This window comes from Carassius carassius, chromosome 15, assembly GCF_963082965.1.
Source record: "Carassius carassius chromosome 15, fCarCar2.1, whole genome shotgun sequence".
Classification (NCBI taxonomy): domain Eukaryota; kingdom Metazoa; phylum Chordata; class Actinopteri; order Cypriniformes; family Cyprinidae; genus Carassius; species Carassius carassius.
Window position 1 is genome coordinate 18,188,034 of NC_081769.1, and position 12,525 is coordinate 18,200,558.

Sequence of the window (12,525 nt, forward strand, 5' to 3'; positions counted from 1 at the left end):
ACTTAATAACATGTTTGGATATTGAAGATCTTACATATGTAATAAGAACGAAACCCTCAGAATTTTTTAGATATCTGGAAGGTGTTTTTGGACTTTATTTGATATTAAAGAAGCTTTAGATTTGTGAAGTTATGGAATAGGGCTGCACAATTATGATAAAAGTCATAATTGTCGATTATTCCCTTGAAATAGTAATTGCGATTATTAATTACTATTATGACAATTTACAATGAATGACGTTTATACCATTGTTTGATGCAACTGCATGACATATTTTTATATAAAAAGAAACAAGCTGAAAACACTCTAACTGAAAAACTTTAGTGCTTTTCTATAGTATTAAGCCTCAAATATACCTCAGATTGGTTTCTTCTTTAAATTATAAAAAAGTAAAAATACTGTATGAATGGTATTATAATGTTATACTAAAACTAAAATTTAAACAATGGGAAAAACATTTAAGATAACATGTAGAAAGAAAAAAAACGCATCTTAAGTATGCAGAATAACATAAGCGGACTTTGAATGATTAATTGCCGCTTTGAACGATTACGTAATTGTGGCATCTGTAATTGCAATCGCGATTAGAAATACGATTAATTGTGCAGACCTATTATGGAATGTAGGAAGGTGCTTTTTTTTTACCAACCTGTGGTATGTTCTGGGAAATTGTGTTTTTTGTTTCGTTTTTTTTTTTTACCTTTAAACTCATGTGTTGTACACAATAACTAAATGGTACTTTAGTCCAAAGGCCGTGACTAAAGCTAAATCAAAATTTGCTGTCAAAATGAACACTGTTGCCATGAAAGGGAAGGTAAAGCTGAGTGTTGAGGGGCCTTCTAAAATTAATATTAACAAACATTATTTTGCTGATACATAATGTTTAAAATAAAATAAAAAAGTGACGTGACATACAGCCAAGTATGGTGATCCATAATCAGAATTCAGCCTCTGCATTTAACCCATCCAAAGTGCACAAACACAGCAGCGAACACACACAAGCCACGACTTCCCCTACACATTAAAGTGTGTATTTTAAATTCAGAGCACAATATGGCAATTAAATTTAAAAGTGTTTATGTGTGTGTTTAGAGAGGGTAGCTTTTTGTTTACCTGGGGGAGGTCTCTTTCTGAACATTTCCACACCTCTGAAATTTTGCCGCTCCGTCCCATGGGAAAATCTACATTGACATGCAGACAAACACACAGCGAGAAAGAGAGAACCACATTGTCAACAGGATCTCAAGGGTAAAACAAGGGACATACCAAGTTTACGCTCACTCAGGAAATTCAATGATATTTAATCCTTGACTATGACAGTATGCAGATCAGTCAGCTAAAACTAAGCCACTGCTAATGAACCAGCAGCCATAATCTTGATGCCTGACTGTTGTGAACCCTCTCTTTTTCTTTAATCATGCTAATATTAAGATAATTAATAAGACTGTTTAAAGTGGTTGCACATACACATTAGTTATGAAACAAACTGGAATCATCATTGTTATTAGGACTAAATGCTAGTGCTAAGTGATAGAAAGTGGTCTGGTTAGGTCTGCCCCAGAAGCACATGGATGTCTGCAGGTCTGGTTTCCAATAAATTTATCTCTGAAGATGCCACATGCTGTCTGCTTTCTGTCTCTTATGCCTGATAGACAGGAAATATGAAGGCAGAAAGAAGAGCATACAATTGTTAAGACGTTTTATAGAATTTGAGGCTTAATTGCTCTTTTCTATATTAGAGTGACTCTGCTTACTATGGAGTTGTAACCCTTTCGAATTTAACATTCAGAGTTTTCCTTTATTTCTAGTCCTAAAGTATATTTATTTGTAACTACAGTTGATTTATATACCTTAAAAGGAAGTTTCTGTGTTTTAGGCGCAGTACTGTCATTAACCTCTAGATGGCGGTTAACGCTGTGTCATGTTGAGAGTCAACGTATGTTGAAAATCAGATGAAGAAGCCTGCTGAATATGTACGCACGAGGTTAGCGTGTAGCAGCAAAAAGACGATCTAATTTTCATTTGTTTTTTCAGTTCAATGTGCATATTCTTTTATAAAGAGTAACATTAGTCATTGAGGTCGTTTATTTACCCAGTTGCTGAGGAAAACAACTGGTCAAAGCTTTTGTTTACTGGGTTTTCTTTTACACGAACTCTGATTGGTTTTTTTTTAATGCTGATTCAATTTGAGTGATCTACCATTTGAACAGCGAGCCAGACCCTGATCTACCATTCAAAGAATCATCGTGGTCCATCACGGATGCACACAAGAGAGCTAAGCACATCCATACTACCCGGGTAGCAACACACAAGGCCTTTACACACAAATATATTGAAGCTCTTTACACACAAAGACATTGAAGCTCTTTACACACACACACATGACCATTGGAGCTTAACATATGGACATTTGAGTTTTTTCATATGGACATTTGAGCACTTTATATTCTACAAAGGATCCAGAACAAATTGAGACTGTGTTTTATTTTGTTTTATTTCATTTTATTTAATTTTTGGTATTTACATTCAACTACGGGTTTGATATGAATCATTTTGTTGTTGGTTCATAGTGTTGAGTGGAAACCAGACAAAGAGTCAACTGTGAGAATACTGTTTACATTGAATGTGAATTATTGTAAATAAATTGCCGGCTGGTAATTACTCACAATTGATTTGGTCCACCCTTTTACTTTTAAATCCTCCCAGAGCCGAACCTAGGCTGAATATAACTTCTGTAGAGTAACTAACATAGAATACTACATTCGTCGTCCCTATTACATCCCTTTTTGTGGCGAGCCAGCCAGGAGGATTTTTATTTATTAGCCGGTTACAAGCATATTGAGAGAGTAGTGAAATTCAAAGTTTTATTTTCGGACGTCATTTTTTTGGAAAATTAGCACAATGAGTATGTCTGACATTGAGAAGTCCTACAATGTGAAAGCACGACATTCGTTATGTGTGTTAGGCATTACTGTAAATGACACAGATGATGATATTATAACCACTTTTGAGAGTTTTGGGGTCATTGTGAAAGTAGTGAGAGTAGCCGCCTCTACTGAGCAGACGGGACAGCCCATCATCATAGTCGAGTTTGATACACACACTCCTGTCACACTTCTTGAGCCTAAGTTTCCCCTAGAAATTAAGAGTGTGCGAAACCCAGCAGTCACATGGTATGCAGATAGTGTCAAAGTGCTAGCACAGCCCTTAGCACAGTCCCTTACCCAAGCACAAAGTTCATCCGTGGAGTCAAGTGATGACAGTGATAATGCTGTTCCCGAAGACGTCTCTTCTGATAGCAGTGCCTTTATTCCAAAGAGGTATCTAAAAAGACAACCACTTAGGAAGCCAAAATCAAAGTCAAGTGCCCGTAGCTCAGACACCAAGCCTGATCCTGCTGTGAGGAAAAAAACACCAAAGCCTGCCTTTAACACATTTACCAATGATGACATAAACCCTCCTGAGATTCAGCGCATTGTTGTTGAGCATGTCATTAAAAATGATGCTTTTTCTGCACAGACACACTCCAAGTGGCTGCGTTCCTTCTCAGGAAAAGTGCCTAAACCCCCAGGTGAAGCTGACTTTGATACCTGGTGTCTCCATGTTGACCTTCTGTTGCAGGATTCTCTTCCAATAGATATCCAGCGAAGGAAAATCTTAGAAAGCCTCTTGCCACCAGCTTCAGATGTGGTTAAGCAGCTTGGTTCTACAGCTCCTCCTAGAGACTATGTGAAGCTTCTAGACTCTGCATACGGCTTAGTTGAAGATGGTGATGAAATCTTCGCTCGTTTCCTGAACACCAACCAAGATCCTGGTGAGAAAGCATCTGATTACTTACAAAGACTGCAAACACTGCTTAGTACTGCGGTTAGGAGAAATGGTGTAAAGCAATCATCTGCAGATCGTCAGTTGTTGAAACAATTTCAGCGTGGCTGCTGGGACCATTCATTAATACTTACCCTTCAGCTGGAAGCCAAAGCCAAGACACCACCTGACTTTGCAGAGCTTTTGTTGCTGCTCAGAACTGAGGAAGACAGACGTGCAGCAAAACTGGACAGAATGCAACGACACTTAGGCAGTTCAAAGCACAAAGCTGCAATTCACAAACAATCTGTTGTTGACATGTCTTCTTACAGTGACTCAAGTGTGTTGCAGACCTACATTTCAGAAACCGAGGCTTTGAGAAAACAGGTGGCTGATCTCCAGATGCAGCTTAGATCATCCAAATCTGAGAAAAAGAAGAAACATGAGTCCAAATTGACAGAATACCCAAACACGATGACACCTAAAGTGGAGATGCAAGCTCAACAGGTAACAGCTAAAACACCAAAACCCTGGTTTTGTTTCAGATGTGGTGAAGATGGCCACATAGCTAGGACGTGTGAAGGTTCCATCAACAAAGCGCTTGTGGACCGAAAGTACAAAGAGCTCAAAGTGAAACAAGATGAATGGAAAGTGAAAAACGGAGTGCCGTTAAACTGGACGGGGTTTCAGTAACGGGACATACTGGGGCCCATAGCAGCAAAGAATGTTCCAACGAATTGAACCAAAGAGAAGCAAGATGTCAAGCTCACCCAAGTCTTCCTTCTCATGAAAGTGAGTTAATCTCTGGCATAATTGGTCCTAAATGCACAGCCGAAATCATCATTGAGGGACAAGTTTGCAACTCTCTTCTTGATTCAGGGTCACAAGTAACCACTGTGTCCAAGTCCTTTTATGATACACATCTGTCATCCTCTCCAATCCTCTCTCTTGATGATCTTATTGAAGTTGAAGGAGCTGGGGGTCAGACTGTACCATACTTGGGCTATACTGAAGTTAGCATACATTTCCCAGAGAGAATTGCTGGAAAAGCTGAAACTGTTTCCACCCTTGCACTTGTCATACCTGACTACAAATTCAATGCTGAAGTCCCAGTTCTGGTTGGCACCAACACCCTTGACATATTGTTTAAATCCTGTGTTGCAAACGACAGCAGTTATGCTGCTCCCAAGGACAAATTCCAACATGCACCCCTTTTGAAAACTCTGTTGCGCAGATACATGCTGGGACAAAGCGATGGTAAAGTGGGCCAAGTCAAACTACAGGGTCAGAAATGTGTCACTATTCCAGCGGGTCAAAAGATGGTCCTGGATGGGTACGCTAGGAATGTGGCAACGGTTGCTGATGCTCCCCTTGTAGTAGAGCCATCCACTCACTCCAGTCTCCCTGGTGGTCTACTTTTGTGTAGTTACGTCCTGACCAGTCCCAGACGTACTTCATTTAAAGTCCCCATTATCCTACAGAATGAAACAGCACACGAAATCACACTCCCTGCTAACTGTTGTTTAGCTGAGCTCTATGCTCCATCAGCTCTGTCCTCACTAAGGGATACCTCAGCTAAAGAGAAAAAACCAAGTGTTGTGCCTTCCACTATTAAAGTCGGTTGCAATGCAGCATGTTCCACCAATCCTGAAAATAAGATCACATTCGACTTCACAGACTCATCTCTCTCAGAAGAGTGGAAAGATAGAATCACGACCAGGCTCAACTCCATTCCTGAAGTATTTGCGATGGGTGACCTTGACTATGGGCACACTTCAGCTGTCAAGCACAGAATTCGACTTTCAGATCCAACCCCTTTTAAGCAGAGAGTGAGGCCTATCCATCCCTCAGATTATGAAGCTGTTAGGTTTCATCTCCAGGAGCTTAAAGATGCAAACATAATTCGTGAGTCGGAAAGTCCTTTCGCTTCGCCAATAGTTGTTGTAAAGAAGAAGAACGGTGCTATCCGCCTGTGTGTAGACTACAGAAAACTAAATAGTCAGACGATCAAAGATGCCTACGCACTGCCTAACATTGAGGAAACGTTTTCTGCATTGACAGGATCTAAATGGTTCTCTGTCATGGATCTTAAGTCAGGTTACTATCAGGTAGAGGTTGAAGAGGAGGATAAGTACAAGACGGCATTCGTAACACCTATGGGATTCTGGGAATTTAATAGGATGCCTCAGGGAGTGACTAATGCACCTAGTACATTTCAGCGTGTCATGGAAAAGTGTATGGGCACCTTGCATCTCAAAGAAGTCCTTGTATTTCTCAACGATCTCATCGTTTTCTCTAAAAGCCTGGAGGAACATGAAGAATGCCTGACGAAAGTCCTGAACCAGCTGAAAGAGTTTGGCTTAAAACTATCTCCAAGCAAATGCCATTTTTTCATGAAATCTGTGAAATATCTGGGACATATTGTTTCGGAGAAAGGCGTAGAAACAGACCCTGAGAAAATCTCTGCACTCACCACCTGGCCAAAGCCGACAAATATCAGTGAGCTAAAGTCCTTTCTGGGTTTCACTGGGTATTATCGGAGGTTTGTCAGAGACTACTCCAAAATTGCCAAACCATTGAATGCACTAACAGTTGGCTATTGTCCACCTCGAAGGAATGCAAAGGGTTTTAAGCCTGCCTCCAATTCTGATTTCAAGAAACCTTTTGGTGGTAGATGGACGCCTGAGTGTGACACCGCATTCCAGACACTAATTCAAAATCTCACTACAGCCCCTGTGTTAGGATTTGCAAATCCAAAACTGCCGTATATCTTACATACTGATGCCAGCCTCCATGGACTTGGAGCTGCCTTGTATCAGGAACAAGATGGTCACATGAGGGTAATTTCATTTGCCAGCAGAGGATTGTCCAACTGTGAAAAGCGCTATCCCACCCACAAGCTGGAATTCTTAGCCTTAAAGTGGGCAGTGACGGATAAGTTTTATGACTATCTGTATGGAGTCGAGTTTACCATCATGACCGACAATAATCCTCTCACATATATATTGACGTCTGCCAAGCTTGACGCTGCAGGACATCGATGGCTTGCAGCTCTGTCTACTTTCAATTTCAGCATTAAATACAGAGCTGGAAAGAAAAACCAAGATGCTGACGGTCTTTCCAGGCGACCACATGAGCTGGTCAATCCTGATAACAGCGCCCAGGTCGAAGATGACCGCATCAGTCAGTTCATCTCCCGGTTTCTGAATGAAGAAAATGGGATTTCCTTTCCTAAGGAAGCAGTGGAAGCTGTTTGTCAAAAGCATCAATTGTATGGACGCACTGCGGCAGACAAAGATACCAATTTACCTGTTGCTCTGGAGTGTCTTGCCATTGATGTCAATGCCATCCCAGTTGAATTCTCCCAAGCTGAATTTCTTCATGGTTCCAGTACCCTTCCTAGGATGTCGCAACAGGATTGGGCTGCAGAGCAAGCAAATGATCCTGTCATTAGCAGAATAACTCACCTCTTGAACACTGGCAAACGTCTTTCTTACCGTGTCAGACAGCAAGAAAACCGAGAGGTCCAACTCATGCTTCGACTGATTCACCAACTTGTAGTTCTCGATGGAGTCCTCTACAGGAAGCGTATGAATAGAGGAGAGCCCTTCTATCAGCTAGTTCTACCACAGAAGTATAAGGAAGTTGTCTTGGAAGTTTTGCACGACTCAGTAGGTCATATGGGAGTGGAGCGGACTTTGGATTTAGTTCGTACACGTTTCTATTGGCCAAGGATGTCATTGGATGTCGAAAACAAAGTCAGTACCTGTGAAAGGTGTGTCAGAAGAAAGGCAAAAGCAGAAAAAGCATTTCCCCTTGTTAACATCGAAACAAGCCGACCTTTAGAACTAGTCTGCATGGACTACCTTTCTCTTGAGCCGGATGGTAAAGGTACGAAGAACATTCTAGTCATTACTGATCATTTCACGAAGTATGCTGTGGCAATTCCGACATCTGATCAGAAAGCAAAGACAGTTGCTAAAGCACTTTGGAGTAACTTTTTCATCCATTATGGCATACCAGAACGCCTGCACAGCGACCAAGGTCGAGATTTCGAATCTGCTGTGATCAAAGACCTTTGTCAACTACTGGGTATAAAGAAGACTAGGACTACTCCTTACCACCCACGTGGAAATCCCGTGGAGCGGTTTAACCGAACTCTTCTGCAGATGCTCGGAACTCTTCAAGAAGAAGACAAGACCAAATGGCGTGAGTTTGTACAGCCTCTGGTACATGCCTATAACTGTACGAAAAATGACACTACTGGATTTTCTCCTTACCAGCTAATGTTCGGGAGACAGCCAAGCCTTCCCATAGATGTAGCCTTTGGTATCAAGCCTGAAGGAGAAAAGAGAATTAGTCATGTTGAGTATGTCAAAAAGCTTCAAGAGAGTCTGCAAGAAAGCTACAAGATTGCTGTTGAATACAGTAAGAAGACAGCTCTTCGCAACAAGCAACGATATGATCTGAAAGTGAGAGAATCCACTTTACAAGCTGGAGACCGTGTTCTTGTCAAGAATGTTGGCATAAGAGGCAAGCACAAGAAAGCTGACCGATGGAGCAAGACCATCTACCAAGTAGTCAAGCAAATAACTGAATCTCCAGTTTATGTTGTAAAGCCTCTTACGACTGACGGACCTGAAAGAACCCTTCATCGAGATTTACTCTTGCCTTGTGGTTTCTTAACCCCCACCAATTCAAGTGAAGAAGACAAAAGGGTGGAGGAAAAGGAAAAAACAACTTGTTCTAAGGAATCACCAACAGTTCCAGAGGAAGATGGTGAACAAGCGTATGATAGTGATGAAGAACCAGATTTCTACTTTCCTCAAATAATGCATGATGAGACATATCCTACCATAACAATTGTCAAGAAAGTACCCTACATACGAGGAATGGAAGAAAGTTCCTGTGGGACAACACTTAATCCAAATGCACGGTCATTTGAACCTTCTGAGGATGTGGAAAGTCAGGATATTGAACTTGAGCATGTGCAATTTGATGAGGAAAATGTAGAGGAAGAAGTAACTTTAGCTGAAAAGAAAGAAACAAACTTACCTGAGGATACTCTGGAAGAAAATGTGAGAAACTTACCTGTCAAGGAACTGAATTCTGAAGCTGTTGAAGTTATCAATGATGTGTCAACTGAGGAGTTTATCAGGTACAGAATGGAACCTGTTGAGGGAAAATATGTGGAAAGGAAAGAAGACAACGACAGTGAAATACTGATTGAGGAGAATGTTGAAAGAAATGGAAATACCCCTGTGGAAGAAATACCTGAGCAGGAGTTCAGACGTTCTACCAGAGTCAGGGAGCCACCTGATAGGCTAACTTACACTTCATTAGGTAATCCCTTAGTGTTAGTCATGCAATCCCTGTTCAGTGGTTTAAACAAAGCTTTTACACAAGCCCTTGAGCCAGATAATTTCCCTGAAGTTAGGATACTTACCCCTGATAGATCAATTATTTTATAGGTACACTACATGCAGAGACGCATGCAGGTTTAGGAGGGGAGGATGTAACCCTTTCGAATTTAACATTCAGAGTTTTCCTTTATTTCTAGTCCTAAAGTATATTTATTTGTAACTACAGTTGATTTATATACCTTAAAAGGAAGTTTCTGTGTTTTAGGCGCAGTACTGTCATTAACCTCTAGATGGCGGTTAACGCTGTGTCATGTTGAGAGTCAACGTATGTTGAAAATCAGATGAAGAAGCCTGCTGAATATGTACGCACGAGGTTAGCGTGTAGCAGCAAAAAGACAATCTAATTTTCATTTGTTTTTTCAGTTCAATGTGCATATTCTTTTATAAAGAGTAACATTAGTCATTGAGGTCGTTTATTTACCCAGTTGCTGAGGAAAACAACTGGTCAAAGCTTTTGTTTACTGGGTTTTCTTTTACACGAACTCTGAATGGTTTTTTTGAATGCTGATTCAATTTGAGTGATCTACCATTTGAACAGCGAGCCAGACCCTGATCTACCATTCAAAGAATCATCGTGGTCCATCACGGATGCACACAAGAGAGCTAAGCACATCCATACTACCCGGGTAGCAACACACAAGGCCTTTACACACAAATATATTGAAGCTCTTTACACACAAAGACATTGAAGCTCTTTACACACACACATGACCATTGGAGCTTAACATATGGACATTTGAGTTTTTTCATATGGACATTTTATATTCTACAAAGGATCCAGAACAAATTGAGACTGTGTTTTATTTTGTTTTATTTCATTTTATTTAATTTTTGGTATTTACATTCAACTACGGGTTTGATATGAATCATTTTGTTGTTGGTTCATAGTGTTGAGTGGAAACCAGACAAAGAGTCAACTGTGAGAATACTGTTTACATTGAATGTGAATTATTGTAAATAAATTGCCGGCTGGTAATTACTCACAATTGATTTGGTCCACCCTTTTACTTTTAAATCCTCCCAGAGCCGAACCTAGGCTGAATATAACTTCTGTAGAGTAACTAACATAGAATACTACATTCGTCGTCCCTGTTACAGAGTATTATTAATAAAACAAAAGACAAAAATACAGATTCCATAAATCAGGCAACATAGTTCATAAAGGAACATAAGATTTGACTATATCCTCAAAGTAAAGTTATACTGCAGTTTTATGTCATGAATAGACAATTGTTTAGAAAATCTTTCAGTTAGTGAGCAAACTATCATTAAGAAGACATCAGCATTATTTATAATATGGTTTATAATCTACAATAACATTTTAAATATAGGGGTCTAGTTTAAATGTTCAATATATTGACATCATATAATTTATCAGCTAATTTCTGTGTTTTAATAATTTACTGTATCTGCCAAATTTTAAGATTTAGAATAATCAGCCCTAATTTAAAAAAGTTGGTGATCAATTGTGACAGAGATTTAACCCTTTAAGAGCTCTATATCTGACCAGTAGAGGGTTCCTTTCTTTATTATTTTGAACGCTTATGTTTTCAAAAGTATATACTATTTTCTATAGAAAGATTCAAAAGGACTTGTATTAAAATATTGCGATGTCTAAATTAATTTATCCCCCAGTTTCACAGACCAGGCTTAAGTCTAGTCCCAGACTAAAGTGTAAATCTGAGCTATTTTAACTGAAAGAAATTGCACTGACTGATATTGAAATATATCAGTGCCTTTGTTTTGTCTCAAGATGCACACAAGTAATGTTTTTTCTAAGGCATGTTAATAAAAATCACTTTAATGTCCTAACTGAACTATGGCCTAATCCTAGTTTAGTCTAAGCCCTGTCTGTGAAACCGGGCCTAAGTGTTTTAAAAGTTTTAATTTCCGATCTTTTTACAAAGCCATATAATATCATTCATAACATGTAACATCAGTATTGGGATGGAGTTTCAGGATCAGTTACTGATAGTTTAGTAACATACCTTTTCTCAAAAAACATAATGCTTTGATTTCAGTGGTTTTGTCCATGATCATGATCTCCAATTAGGGCATTCTGACTTTCCCTGAAGAAAATTTCAGTCATCATAACTGGCTTGCAAAATGGCCCTGCCTGCTCCATTCCATCTCCTTTGTGAATTACTAATATCTTTCTAATATTGACTTTAATATTTCCTTAACAAGCAAGGGTCATCATGCATAGTCATCAGAGATATATTTTCTTGGTCTCTGAGCTGCCCTCAGAAGATCATTGACAATCACCTGTTGCTTTGAATACCCACAATAAAGACAATCAAGTAGACAATCAAAGCAGACTGTTCAAGAGTGTGGGAAGAGTTGGGCTGGAGGATGCTTGAGAACAGAAGTAAAACAAAATACATTTGCTGCTCCAGGTAAAAATATTCTCACAAAAATTGACAAATCCAGAGATGATAGAACCCAGGGATGCAAAAAAAGCACAGTACATTAGTTCAACACTAAAGGTTAGCTTAGGTGAGATGGAATAATTCTGAATATTCACACACACTCACATAGATAGTCAAGCATAGATAGTGACACACACACACACACACACACACACGTGATTAGAGTCTATTACCATGTATCTGACTGGAGGCTTCCACACCAGCAGGTCAAAACCAATGACCCACAACAGACACACACACACACACACAAACCTACTTAAGGACAGACTCAGTAAACAGGCTGCTTTTGACACTAAATAACCCAGATTTGAAACCATGTTGAATATAAACACAGACAAGTACACAACTTCATGCTGACAACAGACTGCAGTGGTGTAAAGCACGTCATTTGACTCAGCATCTCTAACAAACGTCATTCAGCACACATTCTCTCACATGCATTTTACATGCATGCATGCACACACTGTCACGATCATTAGATGGAGTGCCCATGAACTTCAGTAAAGGGCACTCCACTCAGGACCATTCCACCCATCAACCACCAGATATCACCATATCATCACATGGACACTAGCACCTCTCTTACTGTTGCACCACACCCAAACTACATCTCCCATGAGTCACTGCATCACCATCACCCTGCCACACCTGCACCTCATTCATCAGCCAATTTCCTTGCCACACCTGCACCTCATTTACACACACATATAAGCACCACAATCACTGCAAAGTCTTGTTTAGCCTGTCTGACATTTCAGAGCGGTTTTCCCCTGTTTGTTTGTTATTCCCGTGTTTGACCTTTTGGACTGTGTATTCGACTCGGTTTTCTCTGCTGCCTGCCCCAATCTCTGCTTGTTTCTGGTTATGAT

At 39.9% G+C, this 12,525-nt stretch overlaps 1 protein-coding gene across 1 annotated transcript in view; it reads right to left on the bottom strand.

Annotated features, from left to right (window-relative positions):
- The window catches only part of LOC132158345 (phospholipid-transporting ATPase ID-like), a 76,783-nt gene that overhangs the window by 56,503 nt on the left and 7,755 nt on the right, over positions 1-12,525 (bottom strand). The window contains exon 2 of the mRNA XM_059567721.1: positions 1,114-1,181. Coding sequence (XP_059423704.1) covers positions 1,114-1,138 — 25 coding nt within the window. The 5' untranslated portion in view covers positions 1,139-1,181. The remainder of the gene's footprint in view (positions 1-1,113; positions 1,182-12,525) is intronic.